Source organism: Chiloscyllium plagiosum, chromosome 20, assembly GCF_004010195.1.
Source record: "Chiloscyllium plagiosum isolate BGI_BamShark_2017 chromosome 20, ASM401019v2, whole genome shotgun sequence".
In the NCBI taxonomy this organism is placed as follows: domain Eukaryota; kingdom Metazoa; phylum Chordata; class Chondrichthyes; order Orectolobiformes; family Hemiscylliidae; genus Chiloscyllium; species Chiloscyllium plagiosum.
The window spans coordinates 44,477,400-44,502,747 of record NC_057729.1 but is presented as its reverse complement, the minus strand read 5'-3'; the positions used below and the strand labels follow the sequence as shown (position 1 = coordinate 44,502,747).

The 25,348-nt window shown below is 42.0% G+C and overlaps 1 protein-coding gene across 3 annotated transcripts; it reads right to left on the bottom strand.

Annotated features, from left to right (window-relative positions):
- Positions 1-151: 151 nt before the first annotated feature.
- slc2a10 (solute carrier family 2 member 10) lies at positions 152-25,348 on the bottom strand. 3 transcript variants are annotated; one of them, XM_043710670.1, is made up of 7 exons: positions 25,249-25,346; positions 18,989-19,141; positions 18,798-18,879; positions 11,896-13,314; positions 8,549-8,671; positions 7,773-7,908; positions 152-771 (listed from the first exon to the last, which is right to left on the bottom strand). In XM_043710670.1, the coding sequence occupies exons 3-7, from the start codon at positions 18,823-18,825 to the stop codon at positions 720-722; spliced, it is 1,758 nt and encodes a 585-aa protein (XP_043566605.1). In that variant the 5' UTR covers positions 18,826-18,879; positions 18,989-19,141; positions 25,249-25,346; the 3' UTR covers positions 152-719. The 3 variants fall into 3 exon arrangements, with proteins under 3 accessions (XP_043566605.1, XP_043566603.1, XP_043566604.1); XM_043710668.1 differs by lacking the exon at positions 152-771 and adding an exon at positions 3,022-3,427 and having other exon boundaries at positions 25,249-25,348; XM_043710669.1 differs by lacking the exon at positions 152-771 and adding an exon at positions 3,022-3,427 and having other exon boundaries at positions 25,243-25,287.

Genomic DNA, 25,348 nt, shown 5'->3' with positions numbered 1-25,348 from the left:
CCCTGAGAACAACACAGTATGGACACCTCAAGTTAAAACCTAAAAATAAAAACTAATATTTTTTTTAAAAATTAGCTTTAAAAATAAAGCAAAGAACTGCAGGTGCTGGAAATCTAAAATAAAAACAGAAATAGCTGGAGAAATTCAGTCAAGCTGGCCGCATCCGTGGAGAGAAAGTAGAGTCAGTGTTTCGGTTCCAGTGACCCTTCTTCAGAACCCTCTGTTTTGTTTAATCTTGTTTAATCCCTTTTGTCAGGTCTCCGTGTGACAAAATAATGCTTTAAAGAAACAGCACACTAAAGCAACAACAGTAAATCACAATCTCACAAGGCCTCTGCGAATTTTGCTCATACGTTGACAGTGAGAAAGCTGTGAATATAATAGGAGTGTCTCTGAGTAATCAACCCTTCCAGAGTTTCTACCTCCTTTGCCCTCTGCTACTTTCCAGTTGATTCAGAACGTAATCTGTTAGTATTGCCAGTGTACTGCTGGCTCTGATGGGAATGCCTTATGAACAATGAAGACAACTGATGTCAAATATCAGGAGACTCTCCTTCTAATGCTGCTGGGATATTACTTCCAATATATGATAAAAGTTTTGATGCCAGGTTTCAATTTTTTTTTAAAAATCACTCCAATTTGTGTCATTACAATTAGGTTGAAAAAAGAAAATCTGTAGTCTAAATTAAGAAACCATCAGCTCTTTTGTAACGATTCATTTATGTTCCTCTTCTGTTGCTTTTCGGACAGCAGCACCTCACTTCTGAGACTCTAGAAAGTAAGTACAGCAAAGATGTGAAATGTAATTTCTGTGGAATAATTCAGCATTTTATTGCAGGTTTATATTCTCAGCTCCAGCCTCTTTTGCATAGCAAGCAATATCACAAGCAGGAATTGAGAAAATTAAAGTTTCTGACTTTAATACCCTATGAACCCATTGCAAATATTTCTCCAGGATTGTTGAAACATTGCTTTTCTCTCTCCCAACAACATTAGTTCATGATGATGCCAGCTGGAGCGTAGCACTTCACCCAACACCTTCTCATCATGAAGGAGCAGCGCTCCGAAAGCTAGTGCTTCCAAACAGACCTGTTGGACTATAACCTGGTGTTGTGTGATTTTTAACCTTCTCAGCATGGATGAGAAGTGACAGAAGGTCTCTGTGGGCAATGTCTTTACAAAAGCCACCACAGCTAAGCTTGATCTTGTTCTCACCCAACTTCTATGGATTATACTTAGAGGTCAAGTTCATTAGATTAGTGACCTGGTGCAGGAATTCCTTTCTCTAGTCCAGGAACATTGAGATTGACTGCAATACCTCACTGAGGTAAAAATAATGACTGCAGATGCTGGAAACCAGATTCTGGATAAGTGGTGCTGGAAGAGCACAGCCGTTCAGGCAGCATCCAAGGACTTCGAAATCGACGTTTCGGGCAAAAGCCCTTCATGCCAAGATGTCGATTTCGAAGCTCCTTGGATGCTGCCTGAACGGCTGTGCTCTTCCAGCACCACTTATCCAGAATGCAATACCTCACAGCTGTGCTAGTTGACAGCAGTAAACTCAATATAGGCCAGGAACCAAAACTGGGACTACCTGTTCTGCATTGTTTAGTACAAAATCAGATATTGTCCTTATCCTATATGATTGTGGCAGTGCCTGTGTTAGACTGGGTGAACAAAGTCAGAAGTCACATGACACCAGGTTATAGTCCAGCAGGTTTATTTGAAATCACAAGCTTTCAGAGTGTACCCCCTTTGTCAGGTGAAATGAAGAGAAGAGCACACAGTCACAAAATTTATAGGCAGACAGATCAAAAGATCATACAACTGGTGTGAGTGGATTGTCAAATAATAAGTCTCTGCAGGTGACCAAGAGGGTTAGTCAGTGTGAGTAAAGTGTCAACAGTTGAATAACAAGCAAAGAGATGACCTGTAATCCGATTAACTGAGACAGAGAGATAATTACAAAAAATTAAAAATAAGGTGATGCTGGACACAAACTAAATGACGGTAATAACATGCCCGGTATAAGAGTTGCATGCCGAGGGTCTAACCAAAGTAATAAATAATCCAAAACTGTACAAACTAATTAAGGTGGAGAGATCATAACAATTTATCAAGGTGATGGTATCAAACAGGACAATAAGGAAAATGTTTTATAACAGTACGGTGGGGTCACATGTAGTGCTACGTGAACCCAAGATTACACTTGGGGCCGTCTTTGTGAATACGGAACTTGGCTATCAGCTTCTGCTCAGTGATTCTGCATTGTTGTGTATCTCAAAGTCCGCCTTGTTGCGTGCTTGCCCAAAGATCAGAGGCTGTATGTCCTTGATTGCTGAAGTGTTCCCCAATCGCCTGTCTAGCGATTTTTGCATGATATCCATTCATCCGTCGTCATAGCATCCGTATAGTCTCACCAATATACCATGCCTCAGGGCAATCTTGCCTGCAGTGCATGAGGGAGACAACATTAGCCAAGTCACATGAGTATCTGTTGTGTATGTGGTGGATGGTGTTCCACGTGTGACGGTAGTAAGAATGTTGATGATCTGATATGTCTTGCAGAGGTTGCCAATATAAGGTTGTGTGGTGTTGTGGTTGATGTTGTCCTGAAGACTGGGCAGTTTGCTATGAACAATGGTCTGTTTAAGGTTTTACAGTTATTTAAAGGCAAGAGGTAGAGGCGTGGGAAGATCTTGATGAGATGCTTATCCTCATTGATAACGTGTTGAAGGTTGCAAAGAACACGGCGCAGTTTCTCTGCTCTGGGGAAGTACTGGACGATACAGGGTATGCTATCAGTCGTCTGTCTTATGGGGAAGTTGTTGCATGTTTTCACTGTAGCACATCAGAACTGGTGATTGATGAGCTGAGCATCGTATTCTGTTCTTAAGGGTGCCCTTTAAAGGTGTCCATCACGTTCCCCCTCATCTGAGCAGATCTTGTGTATGTGCAGGGCTTGTCCATAGGGGACGGTTTCTTTAATATGTTTAGTGTGGAAGCTAGAGAAGTGCTATAGAAGTGCAGCATCATGAGGTTATTTGTGGGTTTGCAGTAGAATGAGGCACTGAGGTGTCCGTTCTTGATGCAGATGTGTGTGTCCAAGGATGAGACTGATTCTGAAGAGTAGTCATGTTAAGTCTGCTGATGGGATGAAACGTATTGATATCGCCGAATAGTAATTTCAGTGATTCCTCACCATGAGTCCAAAGGAGGAGAATGTCATCAACGTATCTGGTGTACAGCATTGGTCAGAGGTCCTGCACAACAAAGACACCTTGCTCGAACTTGTGCATCAACACATTGGTGTATTGAGGTACAAATTTGGTCCCCATGGCTGTTCTGTGTGTACGGATGAAGAACTGGTTGTCAAAGGTGAAGATGTTGTGATCGAGGACGAAGCGGATGAATTGTAGGATGGCACCTGGAAATTGGCAATTGTTGGTGATGAGTACTGACAGAATGGACATCGCGCAACAGGAATGTCCCCTCTCAATCGGGGAACACTTCAGTAATCAAGGACATTCGGCCTCCGATCTTTGGTTAATTGTGTCCTCCAAGGTGGACTTTGAGATACACAACAACGCAGAATCGCCAAACAGAAACTGATGGCCAAGTTCCATATACATGAAGATGGCCCCAAGTGTGATCTTGGGTTCATGTCGCACTACATGTGACCCCACCATACTGTTCTGTATCTGTAAAGTCTTCCTTACTGTCCTGTTTTGACACCATCACCTTGATATAGTGGTTTGCTCTCTCCACCTAAATTAGTTTGTACAGTTTTGGATTACTTATTACTTTAGTTAGACCCTCAGAATGCAACTCTTATATTGAGCATGTTATTCCAGTCATTTAGTTTGTCTCCAGCACCACCTTATTTTTAATTTTTGTAATTATCCCTCTGCCTCATTTAATCAGATTACAGGTCATCCCTTTGCTTGTTATTCAGCTGTTGACACTTTACTCACTGTCTAACACACTTGGTCACCTGCAGAGACTCCACTCACACTAGTTGTATAATCTTTTGATCTCTCTGCCCTTGATCTATCTGCCTATAAATTCTGTGTCTGTTCAGTTTTCTCTTTAGTTCACCTGACGAAGGGGCTGACCTTATCCAATATGTCATTGAAGGAGCCCATGCATTTAGGTTTTCATTTGGAGTAAAAGGTGTTGAGTTACATTCAAGTAAGAGACCCTATAATACCTTAGGTGCACTCAGATTTTTACGCCATAGTTTATAATAAGAAATTTTCAAGCAAGTATAATTGTATCAGTGGCAATGGTTTATTATCAAGTGAATACAGTGTAGAAGTTGAATTGTTTTTCTTGGAGGGGAGAAGACTCAGAGGAGATTTGACTCAAGTTTTCAAAAACAGTAGAGGTCTGGACAGAATAAACAGAAATTAACCTGTTCCCTTTCATAAATGGATCAATAATGAGAAGGCTTAGATTAAAGTGATATTGAAAAAGAGATAAATGTGATATGAGAAAAAACTTTTTCACAGGAGTAGTTCAGAACTGGAAATGCTCTGGCTGGTAATGTAGGTTCAGTTGAGGCATTCAAGAGGGCATTATATCTATTTAGATAATCATCTAATCGTCAGTATTATGGGGAGAGGGCAGGTTGATGGCACTGAGTCATGAAACTCATTATGAGAGGAAATTCAGACATTGTGGGCTGAATGGCCTTCTATACCATAATAATTTGATAATTCTTTGAACAAGTACTGGATAGATAAGACCTTTGACTCATTTCAACCCTGCAAACAATGCCTTTCACTGCAAAGTCTTATCAACTAGGTGATAGACATCTGTCTTCAATATGATATAAGGACCTATACAGAATGGTCAGCTTGATGTTCCAAATGTTGAAGCCCAACCCTGAGTTCAGACACTACCTACCAGTCCTTATGTGAAACAATTTAGCAATGAGAAAAGTTAGTCATAATTGTTATGATTCTAGCTGATCAGCTAGAAATCAGCTCCAAACATGAAATCTGGCTGGATAGATCATATGTTTGTCTTTTTTATTTAACATACAGAAAAGGACACAGATTATTTTAAACACAAAAGCAAGCTAATGTATTTCAATCTTTTCTCTCTCCTATTGTACAATGTCACAACATAAGCAAACTTCCATTACTTTCCAGGAGGCCTTCGGCTGGCTGCTCTCTGGTGGCATACTGGTTTCAAATTAGGATTCTGAAAAGACTGACCTGAGTAATTACTAAATCCCTTCACAGAAAAGTAAACAAATACCTGTACATTACTAGTTTGAAATTTAAGACTAAAATTTATAAATCATATACCTTTCATTCATTGAAAGAGTCATAGAGTCTTGACATCACAGAGAAAGGCCCTTCATCCCATTGTCATAATGCCAGTCATCAAACAAACATCTATTCTAATTCCATTTTCCAGCACATAGCTCATAACCTTGTATGTGACGGTGTTTTGAGTGTTTATCTAAATAGTCTTAAATGTCTTGAGGGTTTCTGCCTTCTCCACCCATTCAGGCAGCAAGTTCCATATACCTGCAACCCACTGGGTAAAAGAAAAACTCCTTAAATCTCTTCAAAACCTCTTACTCCGTATCTTCAGGAAAATCATACTGACTTCCGCTTCAAGGCATTCAGCAACTAGCAGCTGTTAAAGTAAATGTCATCTCCCCCTTCAATTGTTAACATAGAACATAGAAAAATACATCGCAGTACAGGCCCTTTGGCCCTCGATGTTGCACCAATCCAAGCCCACCTAACCTACACTAGCCCACTATCCTCCATATGCCTATCCAATGCCCGTTTAAATGCCCATAAAGAGAGAGAGTCCACCACTGCTACTGACAGGGCATTCCATGAACTCATGACTCGCTGAGTAAAGAATCTACCCCTAACATCTGTCCTATACCTACCACCCCTTAATTTAAAGCTATGCCCCCTCGTAATAGCAAACCCTCACTTTTATACATCACACCTGGTTATCAGTTCTGTTCCAAATTTAAGAGATATGAATTGCGAAGGAAAACACTTCAATTGGCCCCACATTGTCACTTCACAGCTCAGTCCTGAAAATCTGTATCCTAAAGTAAAGTTGAGCCTGTCCAATTTTATGGACATGGCATTACTGGATCTATTTGTGGATTTCTACATGAAACGATATGGTAGGATAAATTTATCCTGCATGGAGAATACCATGTAATGAGCTTGTAATGTTTCACTGCAGCTTTGCCCCATCTGTGAAGAACCAAATGTAATGGGATTATAAAGCTTTAACCAAAAGCTGCAGACTTGGCAGGCACTGGAATTAATGATTTAGCCCAGTTTATAGCCTACTGCATGCTGACCAAATGTCATGGAGTTTGTCACAAAGGTATAACATATGGGCTATTAATCTTTAATTCTATCGACTGATTTACTACTTCGGACTTTTGTTCGAAGGAAAACAACTTTAATTTACCCAGGATATTGTTTTGAAATGGCTGCAGAAGTCTCATGACTTAGAAAAGTCACTAAGTTTTGAGAAACCTCTGAAAAGGCAGACATGACTGGACAATTCCCTACAGGACTTTCTTCTGCCATTGTTGAAAGCCTCTGAAAAAAATCTAAGGACAAAAATCAACAAATATCTTGACTACTAAAACCACCAGAGAACAAATCCCATTATAAATGAAGGAGTGCTGAGAACCTGCTGCCTGTTTCTATGGTAACTCGATGGCTTTGACAATGGAAGATTCAAACCTTTTAATTAATAAGGATTGTCCTTTGGTGCCCCAACAGACAGCTAGCACATAATTGGAACACATTTGAAACATGATTGAAGAATTAACATTATCACTCTTAACTGGTTGTTGCAGTAGGAAGTTATATCATTACTGCCAGCTTTGAAGAAAAATCAAACTGAATTCAAAAAATTAACTCGGTTTCTCTCTCCACAAATACTGCCAGAACAGCTGAGCTTCTCCAGGATTCTGTGTATTTGTCCCCTTGTATGTACTACATTGACCTCATTACAAACAGCTACATCCACAATGTAAAAGAAATGTAAAATGTTTTCAAAAGTGCGATGGTTTCCTGCAGCCAGGCAGCAAGAACATGTCTTTCCAATTAACACCCTCAGCAAACTTCTGGTTGGTGATAAACTTTGTGGCACCTGTACATTGGGAACGAGTGAAGTCATGATGGTTTGAACACCATTAAATGGAAAAGTAAAAAGGTGCCTTAGACTCAGCCCCTATATAGGATATAGAGTTTAAGATGATGAAATAGCAAGCAGCAGCATTAAATAAGAGTCATTGTCTACTGGGATATAAACCCACAGCCTCAGGCCCCATGACTGAATATAACTGAATGTTATAGTTTTAAACTAGATTAAAGTCCTGTGGAGGTCTATTACCTTAATTGGTTGGTGAACGGTATACAATAATGTCTACAGTATGCTTTTAATCATCACACAAGCTGAAGTAGTTCCTGAGGCCATAGTAATATCATATACAAGTCAGGTATAGCAACTCATAAACAGTAGGGATGCCACTGAGAGACAGAGAGAGACCCCATGTAATCTGGTGAGTGATTCAGAGGTCTTGTCTTTACAGACAACAGATATTCTGTAGCAATCATTCTGTACCACTGAATGTATTACTAAGATATGCTTTTTCTTGAAAGGCCTGCTTCCTTCTACTTACAACCCAATTCCATTAAAATCACAACTTAATGCTGAATCTTTTTTTCAACTCCTGCCTTTTTTTTAAATATGAAGAATAGATTTACTTTCTAGCCATGAAGTATCTGTTGATCTCTTCCAGTGACTTTCCCATGGTCTCAGGCAGGTACAGACATATAAAACCGACCGAAATAAATCCCACTAGTCCATAGAATAGGAATGTCCCGGACAGTCCAATAGTATCTATATAAAGAATAAGATAACATTCATTTTTCAGGTGTGGACTCTTAAATTTTTTTCAATGTTAATATTGGCCTTCACCCAGGAAATGGGTTTCCATTTCAGTGACTTGCAATCAATAATAACTTTCTATTGGGGTCATTCCACTATTATAAAACAATGCATTTAGTCACCTCAATAGATAATCTTTTTGCTTACTACACACATGACACACTTGTATCTTGAATAGGTCAGGTCTCAATCTTATATTTTTATTTGAAAATAAAAGACATCCATCTACATTTCCTTCCCATTCCCACCAATAGACATTGGTTCGCTGTCTGTTAGCAGGATTCGAGGAACTTAAATCTTTGCATACCAAATTATTTAATAAGAAATACGTATATTCTCAATGGATTGAAATTTCTGACCACAGTGAGAAAACGTAGAAATATACTCTGGACCTGATATTCCTCCCTCAATCAGAATGACCAGTCATTCGCAACTATGTGGGGACATTTGCTGCAGCAGAAAGTTGTTGCATTTGCCCAGGTAGCAGTAGCCAGTACACTCCAAATGCAGTCATTCAGTCTGCACAAATTCTGTGGATATATTCTGACACAATAAGGCCCAAAATAAACCCAAGGAGTCATCCCTCACTCACCAATTACATCCAGGAACGTGACAGTAACAATTATATTTGCCGCCCAGTTGAAGCTGCTGGAGAATGCAAATGCCCGACCTCTGATCCCAGCAGGGAATATCTCGCTCAGAACCAACCAAGTCACTAAAACAAAAATAAGAGCAATTTCTGTCAAGTTTGTGGTACTGTTGCAGCTATTGTAGCTTAGTGTTGAATCTATCATGGATAGATCAGACAATGAGGCAACAAAAATAGCAAAGGCAGGTTTAAACAAACTCATTTATTGACTGAATCTCAAATACTTTTCTCCTTTCTCTCCTCAGTCACCAGCACCTAAAACAGCAAGAGCGGCGAGGACCCTGGTGTTCAGAAATAGTGTGACAGAGTGTGGGGACATCAGCTTCATAAAGAGCATGAGGCAGCACAAAGACAGCAGCTTCACAAGGAGCATGAGAGAGTGAGGTCAACGGCTTCTCAAACAATCTGATGAAATGAAGACAGCAACTTCATAAAGAGAAGAGTAGACCTGAAGCAGAAGGGCAACATTGACAGGAAATAAGAACCAGGAACAAAGAACCTCTTTATCTTGCTTCTACCTGGCAGAGCCAAAGTCTGATTTCAAAGATTGGTAGGTCTCTTTTGATAGGTCAAGTGGTTTAAATCAGGAGACATTACTACAGTTAAACAGCATAGTTAAACAATTCACTTAAAAATCTTTAACATCCAAATTTATGAATTAAATAGAATAGAATGGGGCAAAGGCTGGGGAAGTGATGTGTTGTAACTGTAGTATATGGGATCTGATAGACACCAATGTGATCCATGACAACTACATCAATAGAAAGAGTTGGCTATTTGAGGAAATTAGTCTCGGAGTTGATGAGCTGGACACTGAGTTTCAGACAAGCAACACATTGCAGATGGGAAAGTTACCCAAACACTGTGTTTCAAGAGCCAGTCATTACCCCTTAGATTAGTCATATCAAATTTTTATCTATGTTAGGGGCAGGAAGGTGTGACTGTAAGTGAGACAGGTAGATAAGGACAAAGTTACCATAATCCTAGGGCTGCTTTCTGAGGCAGGTAAGGGGATTCAGAACTAAGCATTGGAGAAGACTCAGATAGCGCCCTTTTTCAATCGGGGCAAGGTTCTTGCTTTGTGGATGAGGGTTTAGACTGCAGAGAGTACTGTGGTGCATAACACCATTCAAATTGGTCAGGATGAGGCGGGGGGGAGGAGAAAAGAGAAATGCATTAGTAACACAAGATAGTATAGTCAGGGGAATAGAAACTGTTCTCTGCTACAAATACAGAGAGTCCCAAGGGTGGCCATTCCAACCTGGTGCCAAGATTCAAGACGTCTCTTCTGGCTGGAAAAAAGAACTTTGAGTGGTGGTTGGGGGAGGGGGTGGGGGGGGGATCTGGCATTGTGATCCATGTTAGGACAATAGGAAAAACTGGTTAACAAGGTCTGCCGAATATTGATGAGCACCTCAGAGATAAACTGAAAAGTAGAATCATTAAGTTAATAATCTCCAGATTACTGCCTTGTGCAAATTGACATATGTAAATAAAATTAGAGGTAAATGGTTGGGTCAAGTATTGGTGTGAAAGAAACAGGTTCCAACTCAAGGGGCACTATGGAAAGAGAGAGCTGTTGCAATTGGGTGGCTTCATTTGAACCATGCTGAGACCAGTGTCTAACTGGTTGGAGGCAAGGTTCAACTGCAGGGCATTTTAAAAAAATCAAAAAGAAATGAGGGAGCAGGGGGTCAGGGTACTGAACAGCTGAATGAGAATCACAGTGTGACAGGAATGGGTAAAAACATACACAGAACAGTGCAACAGAAATTGGAACCAGAGGAAGTAATAGTGGCAAAAAAGTCAAAACTTTATATAAATGCATGTAGATTCGTTGACAGCACAAATGCAAATAAATTAACATGACTTGATAGCTATTATGGATTACAGGGTGACGACTGGAAACTCAACATTCAAGGGTTTTCAAAATATTGGAAGAATAGGCAGAAAGGAAAAGGTTGTGTTGTCACTTTGCTGTGGTAAGTGGTGGTATAAATAGAATAGTTTGTGATACGAATCAGTTTGGGGAGGAAATGAGGAGTAGCAAAGGGAAAAGGTTAGTGGTGGGAGTCATCTAGAGACCTTCAAAGAATTGCCTCCATAAGGCAAAGGAGCAAAACAAGGCCATTCGGCCCAATCATAAGTGCAATCATGGCTGCTCTGATAATCCTCAGCTCTGCCACCCTGCCTTATTGCCATAATCCGTGATTCCTTTATTGACTATAATTTTTTGAAGCCTTGAATATATTTAATTACTCAGCCTCTTTGGCAAAAAATTTCACAGATTTACTATGCTTTAAGAAGTTTCCTCTTCATCTTTTTCTATTATGGGGAACCACTTGCGACCAATGAATTACTTTTGGCATAGAGTGCTTTGAGATGTCCAATGGTTATGAAAAGCTTTATACAAATGCAAGCCTTTCAAAATTCTTCACTGCAGAAGAGAAAAAGAAGACGATTAATCAATATCAAGCTAAACTGTTATTTCAATTTCTAAAATATTTCACAAGTCTTTTGGCTCAGTGTGTGGCATTTGGGTTAGTCCCTCCCTCTGGGTTTAAATTGGACATGATGGCCAAACAGGGTGCGTTTATAACATGGCCAAGCAGACAATCAAATTAGCAAAATTTCCAACGTATGTCAATAATAGAGGTTAAAAGTGAGAAAGGTTCCTGGTCAGCACTGTAGTAGAAAGGAATTGGAGGGGCTAACATCATAATCCATAGCCAGAGTTCCAGACAGAAGCATAGAGCCATAGAGTCAAATAGCGTGGAAACAGACCCTTAAGTTCAACCAGTCTATGCCGACCATTATCCCAAACTAGTAGCCAAAGCAATATCAACACTTTGGGCACCAGTTGACTAGATGGGCCACTGTGGATCAGATTAAAGGTACAGCATGCGGTTCAATCCCTATTTCAGTTGGGCTATAGTTAAGTCCTGACTCCTTGCCCCATTCAGGGTTGGGAAATGGTGCTGTGGGTCAGATCTGCCTTTGGGCTGACAGCTAAAGTAGAATTGATGTTTCACACATTATGTAGTCATGTCAGTAAAAAGGTCTGAGCTTCAACAATTCCTACAAGTCAGCAATGATACTGAGATACAGCAATTTGATGTAATTATCTGAGCTAATGTCCCTTGTAAGTAGTACCGGACATTACAATCTCCAGTCTATCTTACAAACTGCCTCTGCTGTGTCATTTCCCACAAGTTCTACATTTATTTATTCTGTTATTTAGCAACACCTTTCTCCAACTATTGAAACAGATGAAATAGCAGTGCACTTACTTGGACCGAACCCAATTGAATACGCACTGACAAAGGCCATCATACAAAGCAGTGTAATCCAATTTAAGGCTAAATGTTTGGAGGTGTGAGTGGAGCTTACTGCCGACTGTATCAGGTGACTCCTTATTTTTCTCAAATGGAAATCTTCATGTGAAGTGTTATTTAAAGAGTCTGCAGTGCTGACAAATCGGATTGCTGGCTCACTGAGTGAACTGCTGTTCATTCCCTCATTATTTGCGGCTAGCTGTTTACCCTGGACAGATAAAGTCAAAGTTTGATTCATAATCTGTGAACTTTCATTGGTGAATGTTGGATTTGATTTCCAAAGAATTGGTTTGGAGGAAGCTGTACTAGGATTTAAGGTCTGGTGTGAGCCATTAGCCCTGGCATTTACTCTGCAGCTTGTGTGGGATTCCATTGTAATTTTCTGGCTTGAGAATGCAATCACAGTGACTGACATGGACATTACAACAGAGCCAGCAATTAGTAATGTTCGTCTTCCAACTTTATCTGTACATATCATGGCTACTACAGTTGTAACAACTTTGATTATTCCCAGTCCAACTGAGGCTAGTACTGCTGAAGCATTGCTCTGAAATCCTACTGATCTAAAGATGGTTGAAGCATAGTAGAGCACATTAGGCTGGCCAGTGAGCTGCTGCGACAACACTAAACCCAGTGCCACCAGCAATCTGGCTCTCATGTTGTCTTTGGATCGAAATAAGTCAAGGTAACTGTAATTTTGGCTGATTCCTTGTGTTGGATTAAAATCCTCTGAGTCTGGGTCATCATGGTCTCCATTGTGTAACTGCAGCAGAATTTTCTGTGAATCATCACCTTGACTTCTGACTCTCTCAATAGTTGAGGGAAGGAGGAGAACACTGATGCCTTGGAATGATGCTGGGCCAATGGCCAGACCAAACATGTACTTCCATCCATGTCTTATATCCGCCCAAATGTAATTTAATGCATAGGCACTCAAGATGCCAATTGTGACACCAACTTCATAAAGAGACACCAACTTGCCTCGATGATGAGGGCTGACGATTTCAGAAACATAGATGCAACAAGCTGTGGAGGAGATAGACATGGCAAATCCAACAGTCATCCGGCCACTCACTAGCAGCACGAATGAGGAGGACAGTAAGAGAATGGTGCTTCCAACACATAGTAATACCGCACTCAGAATGATTGAGTTTCTTCGTCCATGATAATCAACAGCTATCCCTCCAATCAATGAAGCAAAAAAAGCTCCGATCAAAAGAGCGCTGACCAATATTTCTTGCTGCAAACAGCTAAGGCTGAAGACCTCCTTGAGCTGCAGTAAAGCACCCGAGATGATTCCTAATTCATATCCAAAAATCAGTCCGCCAAGAAGGGCCACCGTCGATGACAGCAGTAGGACATGTGAAAGTCGACCTGAAATTGAAAGCAAACATTCAAAAAACATCCACTATCAGGCTTCACCTAAGGCAAGTTAGCTGAACTGAATGCCTTCTCCCCCAGGAGCACTGTGCTTCATTAATCCTGATTTAACATTACCTGATTTTTCCAAATGCAGGCATGATACAAAAGCTGGTTGCTGGACAATTATGCTACGCTTTGAAATTGCAACTCATCATGTTTTTGCATAACCTACACAGAGAGGCTGGCAGAAATCAAGATTAGACTAGGCCAGTGATCAATCAGTCCCGTGTCAAGATCAAATGGTACATCAGGTAGCTGGGCTGCTTAGGTACTTCTTCATGTCTGCCTCTGAGGGATCAGCTTAAATAGTGAGAACTTTCTGCACAGCACCAATGGAGATATCAACAAGTAGCTCGTTGCGGATAAGCAGATATTATTGCAATACAAACCGAAGGAGAAGCAACAAAGATCAAATGGGACAGAGAGATCAATGACACAACAGACTACTTTCTTCATTGAACTGGGATGTATTTTCTGCATCAATTGCAGTGGTTTCTGCCCCACCTACCCATCCTTCCTCACCCTTTATTTTAGTAAAAATCTCTGATAACATAAAACTCTTTAAAAGTATGTTATGACACAACTCCAGAGAAGGTAGCTCATGAACCCAGTCTTTCTGGTCTGCAGACCAGGACACTACCACTGTGCCACAATACTCTTTAATAGTTGCTCACTTACCAGCAATTAAACCCAGGGCATGGTGGTGACAGCATCCAATTCTAACCATTAGACCACCAGGAAAGCTGTGTTTATCCTTACAGCATGTGCAGAAATAGCAGTAAGCTTTAATTAATGAACTTATTAACATAGTCCCCTTTGGCAGCATGGTGGCTTAGTGGTTAGCACTGCTGCCTCACAGCACTAGGGGCCTAGGTTTGATTCCACCCACAGGAGATTGTCAGTGTGGACTTTGCACTTTCTCCCTGTGTCTGTATGGGTTTGTCTGGTTTCCTCCCACAGTTCAAAGATGTGCAGGTTAGGAGGATTGGCCAAGCAAAATTGTCCATAGTGTGCAGGCGAGGTGGATTGGCCATGGTGGCTACGGAGGAAGGGGGTGGGTCTGGGTGGGATACCTTTTGGAGGGTCAGTGTGGAATTGATGGGCTGAATGGCCTGCTTCTATACTGCAAGGATTCTATGATATTCAAACTGATTATTATGCAGAATCCTCCATGTGTCAGAAGTACTGCCATGCCTTTAACAGGGTTAGACACAGAAATCTGTTGACAAGTTATACTAATGTGTAAAGATGGATGGATGGTTGATATACTGGAATTGGGTATCACCACTGAATAAAGGAGATGAACTGTACTGTGATCTCACAGTTCTGCTGCTGTCTTACAAGTCTATGAGCCCTAATCTAGCTCCACGTGCTTTGGTTCCTGAAGTGGATCATGGTTGGGGAATGGCTCCTTCCTGCTACAGCAAGATCACAAAACCTTCAATGTCCAAAACCATGAGGAGCTCTTCGAAAGGCTGTCAATATCTCCCATATCCAAGATGAGTTCCACTGTCATTGTTGACAGGCTTCATCTTTGTATCAAAGAGAAGGATGATGTGTCAGCTCACACTTCAGCAGAGCAAGTACTTACAAGATGTCAGCTCAGTCGCCTGGATGGCTAGTTTGCAAGACAGTGACATCAAGATAGTGGGTTAAATTATCACACCAGCTGAGGTTACCATGAAGGGTTTGCCTCCTCAACCATTCCACTCACCTGAGATATGATGACATACCACCATTTGTCTCTCTACAATGAGAGAGTGGTCCTTTGAGACATTGGTGACTTTGCCTATAGACAGTGCAAACATCCTATCCAGCTGCTGCTGCTAGTGTCTCATCAGGCATTTTTAGAATATCCAACAAATAAACTAGAACATTGCAAAGTACAATCTGCACAATCATTGCGATGGTCTGCAGCATGTCTTTCTTCATTGCTATAATATAGCACCTGCTAAATAAAGCACATTCGGTGTACAGGTCCCACATCTCAGGCTCCTAAAAGGGAAAGACCACTCTGAAGTCAACAACCTCCACTGGACAAGTCTCACAGGTCAACTGATATGTTTTAACAATTCTCCAGGCAACTTTCCATAAGTGAGCGAGCCAATCATCACTGGTACCTCCCAAGAACAAGAGAAAGTGCAGCAGGCTGGCATTAGTGTTTTTATTCCTCACCAAACTAATCTAATCTAATCTAATGTGTATGTAAGGAAATTGCCCGCAGTTTTCAGTGATGTGTAGGTTAGGTGCATTAATCAGGGGTAAATGTAGAGTAATAGGGTAGGGAATGGGTCTAGTTGGGTTACTTCTTGGAGGGTCGGTGTGGAAAGAAAAAAAGTGGACGGCACGGTGGCACAGTGGTTAGCACTGCTGCCTCACAGCGCCAGAGACCTGGGTTCAATTCCTGCCTCAGGCGACTGATTGTGTGGAGTTTGCACATTCTCCCCGTGTCTGCGTGGGTTTCCTCTGGGTGCTCCGGTTTCTTCCCACAGTCCAAAAATGTGCAGGTTAGGTGAATTGGCCATGCTAAATTGCCCGTAGTGTTAGGTGCAGGGGTAAATGTAGAGTATTGAATGGGTCTGGGTGGGTGCGCTTCGGCGGGTTGGTGTGGACTTGTTGGGCCGAAGGGCCTGTTTCCACACTGTAAGTAATCTAATCTAATCAAACTATTAACTCCAAACCAGAACCTTCTCCAGAAGCATTCTTTGGACAGTCCTCCCTATGATTCTGACAGGAAACGTTAAATAATGCAACCCAATTTAATAATATAATTCCAAATGCAGCTACTTTATCTACCCAAATTACAGGCAGGAGTTTTGTTTGACATTGTCCAAGACCTGTTCCGCAACATCAGAAAGGCAAAGCATCAACTCATTTGCCACTATTCAAACGTAGATGAACGATAGTGCTTTGCACAAATAATCCATCTTCCTTTCAAAAAGGACAGATCTTATCTATTGCTCCCAGCACAATACATGCAGTATTTTCACCAGAATATTTTTTGTTCCCTTCTGATGATGTGTGCATTGCTGACAAGGCCAGCATTCATTTACCATTACTATCCTCTCGCAAGAAGTTGCTGATAAGCTTCTTTTTGAATGCAACTGGGTGGCACGGTCAGTCATTTCCAACAGAGTTAATGACATTGTTGTGGGTTTGAAGTCATGTGTGGGCCTAACTAGGTAAGGACAGCGGATTTAATACTACAGTCAATCAGAAACATGACAATCTGGTAGCATCTAACAGGGGAGATGATAACCTAGTGATATTATCACAAGTCTATTAGTCCAGAGACATGGGTAATGTTCTAGGGACCCAGATTTGAATCCAATCATGGCTGATGGTGAAGTTTCAATTGAATAAAAAGCTGGACTTAAGATTGTAATGATGACTGTGAAACTGTTATTGTCCTTCCATATCTGCCACAAATTCACCTGCACCTCCACACACATCATTTATTGCATCCGCTGCACCCGATGTGGCCTCCTCTATATTGGGGAGACAGGCTGCCGACTTGCGGAACGTTTCAGAGAACACCTCTGGGACACCCAGACCAACCAACCCAACCACCCCATGGCTCAACACTTCAACTCCCCCTCCCACTCCACCAAGGACATGCAGGTCCTTGGATTCCTCCATCGCCAGACCATAGCAACATGACGGTTGGAGGAAGAGTGCCTCATCTTCCGCCTAGGAACCCTCCAACCACAAGGGATGAACTCAGATTTCTCCAGTTTCCTCATTTCCCCTCCCCCCACCTTGTCTCAGTCAAATCCCTCGAACTCAGCACCGCCTTCCTAACCTGCAATCTTCTTCCTGACCTCTCCGCCTCCACGCCACTCTGGCCTATCACCCTCACCTTGACCTCCTTCCACCTATCGCATTTCCAACACCCCTCCCCCAAGTCCCTCCTTCCTACCTTTTATCTTAGCTTGCTGGACACACTTTCCTCATTCCTGAAGAAGGGCTTATGCCCGAAACGTCGATTCTCCTGTTCCTTGGATGCTGCCTGACCTGCTGCGCTTTTCCAGCAACACATTTTCAGCAACTGTTGTTGATTGTCAGGGGAAAAAGCCATCTGATTCGAAAATGTCCGGTTGGGAAGGAATGTGCTGTTCTTACCTGTTCTAGTCTAGATATGACTTTTACTTTAATTCTTAGCTGCTCCCTGGGCAATTATGGATGGGCAATGACTACCTGGTCAGGTCCACGCCCCCAACAACCCATCCTCCCTTCCTGGCACCCTCCCCTGCCACCGCAGGAATTGGAAAACCTGGGCCCACACCTCCTCCAAGGCCCCAAAGGAGCCTTCCACATCCATCAAAGTTTTACCTGCACATCCACCAATATCATTTATTGTATCCGTTGCTCCGGATGCGGTCTCCTCTACATTGGGAGACTGGATGCTTCCTAGCAGACCGCTTTAGGGAACATCTCCGGGACACCCGCACCAATTAACCCCACCGCCCTGTGGCCCAACATTTCAACTCCCCCTACCACTCTGCCGAGGACATGCAGGTCCTGGGCCTCCTCCACCGCCGCTCCCCCACCAACCTACGCCTGGAGTAAGAATGCCTCATCTCCCACCTCGGAACACTTCAACCCCATGGCATCAATGTGGATTTCACCAGTTTCCTCATTCCCTCTTCCCCCAGCTCCAACCTTCCAGCTCAGCACCGCCCTCATGACCTGTCCTACCTGCCTATCTTCCTTTCCACCTACCCACTCCACCCTCCTCTCTGACCTATCACCTTCACCCCCATCCCCACCCCCATTCAGCCATTGTACTCTTTGCTAACTTCCTCCACCCTCCTCTCTGACCTATCAACTCCATCCCCACTGCCATTCACCTATTGTATTCTACGCTACTTTCTCTCCACCCCCACCCCCTCTCATTTATCTCTCCACTCTGCAGGTACCCTGCCTCTATTCCTGATGAAGGGCTTTTGCCTGAAACATTGATTTTCCTGCTCCTCGGATGCTGCCTGAACTGCTGTGCTTTTCCAGCACCACTCTAATCTAGACTCTAGTCAGTAATGCTCACATCCCATGAATGAGTAAAAAAGCATCACGGTCACCATTACTAATGTTTCATTTCGGATTTATTTTAATTAACTGTATATAGCTTTTCCAGCTCTCACAGTAGGATTTGAATGCAGTCAACAAGTTAATAGTCCAAGTCTCAAGGCTACTATGCCAATATCTGAACTACTGTGCTATCCTACTCAGTGTCAGCTTTAACAAAGCCCAAAAATAATGATACGAGCATTCTGATGCGAAAATGTTCAGCTTATACAATAAAGCTTTTAACAAGATTTGAGGGGAAAATATTGTATAATTTTTACTGTTATTGACAGTGATATGCTGCATGGTGGAATTTAACAAATTCAGACACAGTGAAAGAAGCCCAAGAGATGTTCAACTTCACCACTCACCCATGTCCTCATGACAGCAAAGCCACATAATTCTTCAAAATACATCAGCAGCCTTGTGTCCTGTAGAGCATGCACTCTTTCCCTAGGAAAGGATCAGCAATACACAATATTAATAGTCGGAGTCAAAAGTGTAATTTCCTATTGTATATCCACTTTACTGAGCTGCGGTACTGTAACTTATTCCTCTTTACCTTCAGCTGCTCTGTGCTGACAGCAATTGAACACAAGGGAAAATGAAGGTTGGTAAGTGACGTGTTATGAACACTAGAAACCTCTTGAGGTACATCAAAGAGATTTGTAGTCAAGGTAACTGGTGGATTTGATAGCCAGAGTTGCATCAAGACCTACAGTGGACAAAACAAAGAGACACAGTGCATAATTAAAATAAGTAAATTCATTATTGGCAGTGGAATCAATATATATTGATATGACATGACGTCCATCGTCCTGCTTTGCTGAATAGCGAGGTTATAGTTTCCATAGAAACCCATTTAAGTGCACTAATTGGCACAGTGATACATGAGTAATTCAGCATAAAGGATTGATTGATTTAGTCACTTCAATTTATGATTAATGACTGGTCATTTTTACCACATGCAAACATTTGGTTGGTGAAGCTTAAGTTGCTATTTTTAAAGAAGTGCATACAAATATCATTTTTGACTAAAAAGAGCACAGTAAACCAGAAATAACACATTCGTTCATAAATAATACAGTATACCATAAACTACAAAGGGAGCTTGGGGAATTAAATTGAATTAACAAAAAGAATCTGGAAATGAAAGCTAGTCTCCGTCATAAAGACCGTGAGACCATCATTGGTCATTGTAAAAGCCCAACTGGATCACTGATGCCCTATAGGGAAAAAAATTGGTCATCTTTACTTGGACTAGTCTTCATGTAACTTCAGATCCACAGTACATGATGATAAAATACAGGCCACTAATCTTTGAAATCTCATTGACTAACGTAAGCCTTGGACTCTTAATAGTTAACTCTGAGCTGGGACACTATAAAATAGCATCCAAGGTTACACAACTTGAAAGAGGCAAGCTCGACTGGAATTTATCAAAGGAATGTTTAAATAGGATGGCTGAGACTCACATACTGAATGGGCTATCCAAGAGGTAATCACCTGGATATTGATCTTCATCATCTGGAATGTATTGCTTACAATCAGACTTTGAATGCTCTCTGGGGCTGAGTCCAGCCCACTACAGGTATTGCTGGAACAAAAGGACTGAAATTTATTTTGTACCGAGGTTGACTGAAAGCCCCAGATGTTCACTTTGTCAATATCAAAGGATAGCATTAGAACTCCTACAATGGACAATCAAAATGCTTCTTGTGAATGAATTATCCCCATGTTGCTGCAGTATATGGGCACTATTGGACATTAAGGTTATCGAGGGTAATCATATCTGTAGTGTTTGTGGCATAAGGAATTTGGATGTCAGATGAGGAACTGGAGTCCGAGCTGAAAACACTGGACCACATCAGTGAAGGGGAAGTTACTAGGATGTTTTAGTCCAGGAAGCAGTCACACCCACCAGCCCAGGTCTGTGATCAGGGAGGAGATTGGGAATTGCAGGGAAGATGAGTGAACTGACCACAGCACCAAGGCACAGTGAGCCATTCAAATGAGAGGAGGACACAGGACCACAGTAGTGGTGGGTGGAAGTATAATTAGGGGGATAGATAGTATTCTCTGCAGCCATGCGTGCAAGTATCAAAGGCTGTGTTGCCTGACTGGTAGGAGAATTAAGGGCAGCTCCTCAGGCTGGAGAGGAACATGGGGAGGGATCATTCATGTTGGTACTAAGACCACTAGTAGGTCTAGATAGGAGACTCTGTTGAAACAATTTGAACCATGAAAAGCTAATGTAAACCTCCAAGGAAATAATCTCAGGATCATTATCTAAGCCATGGGTAAAATTGCAAAGGATAAATAAAGCCAAGGAGTTAAATGCCTAGTTCAAAGATTGGTGCAGGTAGAATGGACTTCAGTTCAGAGGACACTAGCATCAATACTAGAGTAGACAGCAGCTATTCAGGTGGAACGGGCATCACTTGAACCAGTGTGACTAGTCCTGACGAGCGGAATAACTAAGGGTGTAGAGCAGACTTTAATTTAATAAAAGGGGAGGTTGGGAAAGGGGAAATGTAGGCTTACAGAGCATTAGGAAATGATGGCATTATAGGGCAGAAATTTTGGATAAAGCTACCCAGGATATGACAGAAATCAATTAACAAACATAGAAAAAAACAGGAAATGGGGCCAATGGACCAAAAATGGTAAAAAGGCAGAATTAATTGTTTTTTATTTAAAATGCATGTAGCATTCAGAACAAAAGAAATGAATTAACTGCACCAATACAGGTTAACAGATATGGTCTTATAGCTATTACAAAGATATGGTTACAAGGAGATCAAGTGGGAATTAATATTCAGAGGTATGTGACTTTTCAAAAAAGACAGTCAGGAAGGAAAGGTTGTGGGGTAGCATTGTTAGCATGGGATAGAGTAAGTACAAAAGCAAGAAATGATCTAGGATGGATGATGCAGGTTCCATCTGGGTGAAGGCATGGCAGAAAAAGGGGAAGTAGTCTACAGATCCCCTAACAGTAGCTATTCAGTAAGACACAGAATAAAGCAGGAGATAATGAGGGCATATAAGAAAGTCAGTATATTATTCACAGGCTACATTAACCTTCACGTAGGTTGGAACAGTCAGAGTAGTAGAGAAAGTCTGAGGAAGAATTTATACAATGATTTCAGGTCAGTCTCACAGAACAATATGCTGTGTATCCAACCAGGGATAAGGCTATTTTGGATATGGTTATGTGTAATGAGACAGATGTTTTTCTTTATTCATTCATAGGATGAGGGTGTCGCTGGCTGGGCAGCATTTATTGCCCATCCCTAACTGCCAGAGGGCAACCACTTTGCTCTGGGCCTGGAGTCACATGTAGGCCAGCTAAGGATGGCAGTTTCCTTCCTTAATGGTCATTAAGGATCCAGATGGGTTTTTCTGATAATTCATGGTCATCATTAGATTCCTAATTCTACATATTTATTGAATTCAAATTCTACCATCTGCTGTGACAGGATTCGAATCATATTCCCCTCAACATTATCGGGGTCTCTGAATTAACAGTCCAGTGATAATACCACTAGGCCATCGCCTCCCCCACTGATTAATTGATCTAAGAGTAAAAGGTCTAGGAAATAGCAATCATAAAATGGTAGAATTTAGTATTCACCTTGAAACTTTGGTTGTAAACAACTGTGCTAAATTTAATTACAAAGGAATCAGGATAGAATTAGCTGGAATGGACTGGGAAAGTAGTTCCACAGAAAAAGCAGTTGACGAACAAGGGTCGACGTTTAAGAAAATCGTGCATGATGCAGAGCAAAGACATAATCTAGAGAGGAAGAAGCATTCTAGGAAGACGATAAGCCAATGGCTAACTAAAGAAGTTAAGGATAGCATTCAACTTAAAGGAAAAAAATAAAATATGAGGAAGGTTAGTGGTAAAACCAAAGGATTCAGAAAGTTTTGGCCAACAAAAGATGACCAAAAATGGGAGAAAAATTAACTTTGAGGGTAAACTAGCACCTAATGTAAAAATATAAGCAAGAGATGCAAAAAAACATAGGCCATTTAAAGAATGAGGCTGGGGAACAAATAATCAGGAACCAGGAAATTGCAGAGGAATTGAAGAAATACTTCGCTTAAACCTTCACTAACAGCATCCCAAAATTACTAGGGCCTGTCTTCGTGCTGTAGGACTCTATGACTCTATGGACTCTAATTAAAGGCCAAAAACAGGAGAGGAAATAAATACAATATTGGCTAAAGGCCAATGAGTCTACTGGACATGCAAGGATGCATCCTGGGATATGAAAGGAAGTAGCTACAGAGATAATGGATGCACTGGTAGTAATCTTCCAGGAATCCTTCGAGTTGGGAAAAGTCCCAGAGAAGCGGAAAACTGCCAATGTAACACCCTATTCAAAAGGGAAGCAGATAAATGTACTAACAACAATCAGTGAGTTAGCTTAATATCAGTCATTCCACTGACACTTGGACAGTATGGCATTCCCTCAGTACTCTCAGTCAATACATCACTCCCTCGGACTGGCCCTTGCATTATGCTATTGCATCCTTTACTATGGACTTGAACATTTTCCCAACAACAGATATTAAATTAACTCACAATAGAGTTTTTTTTTGTCATTCCTTTTTGAATAGGGTGTATTGCACAGAAAAATAATGCTGAAAATCATAGTGGACTAGCAGAGGGCTAGAAGAACACAGAAAGCCAGGCAGCAGCAGGAGGTGGAGAAGTCAATGTTTCAGGTATGACAGTGGGTTAGATTAGATTCCTTACAGTGTGGAAACAGGCCCTTCGGCCCAACAAGTCCACACCGACCCTCCAAAGATCAACCCACCCAGATCCATTTCCCTACATTTACCCCTGACTAATGCACCTAATACTATGGGCAATTTAGCATGGCCAATTGACCTAACCTGCACATCTTTGGACTGTGGGAGGAAACCGGATTACCCGGAGGAAACCCACGCAGACATGGGGCGAATGTGCAAATTCCACACAGATAGTTGCCTAAGGCAGGAATTGAACCCGGGTCCTGGCACTGTGATCCGTGACAGAAAGCAGGCTAAGATTTCAAGTCTAGATGACTCTTGTGAAGTGTGGTGGTGGTGGTGTGGAGTGTGGTGGTGGTGTGGAGTGTGGTGGTGGTGGTGGTGTGGAGTGTGGAGTGTGGTGGTGGTGTGGAGTGTGGTGGTGGTGGTGGTGGCCAGGCAGCAGCAGGAGGTGGAGAAGTCAATGTTTCAGGTATGACAGTGGGTTAGATTAGATTCCTTACAGTGTGGAAACAGGCCCTTCGGCCCAACAAGTCCACACCGACCCTCCAAAGATCAACCCACCCAGATCCATTTCCCTACATTTACCCCTGACTAATGCACCTAATACTATGGGCAATTTAGCATGGCCAATTGACCTAACCTGCACATCTTTGGACTGTGGGAGGAAACCGGATTACCCGGAGGAAACCCACGCAGACATGGGGCGAATGTGCAAATTCCACACAGATAGTTGCCTAAGGCAGGAATTGAACCCGGGTCCTGGCACTGTGATCCGTGACAGAAAGCAGGCTAAGATTTCAAGTCTAGATGACTCTTGTGAGTGGTGGTGGTGGTGGTGTGGAGTGTGGTGGTAGTGGTGGTGTGGAGTGTGGTGGTAGTGGTGTGGAGTGTGGTGTTGGTGGTGGTGCGGGCAGGGTGCTGATGGTGCAGATTAAGTGATTGGAACGTGAGAATGGCTGATCAATGGTGTGTCCAACTGCCAGACTGGGGTGGGGGGCATGGTTTCACAGAACACAGCAAGCTAAAAGAAAGGAATGGGAGTTGGTTCACAATTTGAAGGTGCTGAACTCAATATTAAGTCCAGAAGGTTGTAAAGTGTTTTACATTGGCAGTTTTCCATTTCTCTGGAACTTTTCCCAACTCTAAGGATTCCTGGAAGATTACAATTTGTGCATGCGCTATTTCTGCAGCTACTTCCTTTAAAATCAAGCAGTGCACGGAGTTATCGTCCAGTTCTATCTTTGTTGCCAGTGTACAGACGACTGCAGTTAAAAAAAAATTCCGCCACGGAAATTTGCCTGAGATATAATGCTCTCCCTGGTCCACTTGCTCCCAGCGCAGAGTCAGGGGTCAGGAGGCATGAGGACAGGTACCGAGCCGAGATGCTCGAGAAGCCTGATGTGGAAACACTGTCTGGACAGACTTGGGGGACGAATGAATCAGAACTATGTGTCGTTTACATCAGCCTTCAATGCAAACCAAAATCCCATTTCCAAATTACAGCGGTATCAGCAAAGGCAGCAAGCCGGATTCCACTTCCTAAAATAGTAAAAACTAAAAGGGAGAGGAATGGATACATTGCCAAAAACACACAAAGGTACAAACCTTCATCTTCGCTGCATTATTTTAAACAGTAAAGTTTGCAACAAATACATTTTTGTACAACTTTCACCATCCCATCCTTGCACGATTATACTCCCAGGTGTTAAAACAATACTCCCCATATTTTTGCTTTGCTCTAAATTACAAATTACCCAAAGCATCAAAATTACTGGAATACCGTATTGCATCAAATCAGACGGAAATCTCACTCTGTTGCAACACGCCATGTACTGAGAAAGGACTTTCTTTGGTAAACATATTCGGTTCGTTACAAATCATGGCCTAAATGTATTTTCTTTGAGCATTGTCTGTCTCTCTCTCTCTCTCTCTCACCGTTCCGTTAACATTTCGGACAATTACTGCTTTCTCCCAGAGTTAGCTACTTTCGCCTGCAGTCAAAACAAACAAACGGAGAGAACATTTTCGAATGCATTACGGGAAAAGGGATACCGTTACATTTTGCCGAGTTTCAGCCTTTTGGTATGTGCTTTCGACATCCCGAAGTCGACGTGGCAGACAATTTAAACTACAACGAACGAGTTAGTGGGATGTTAGC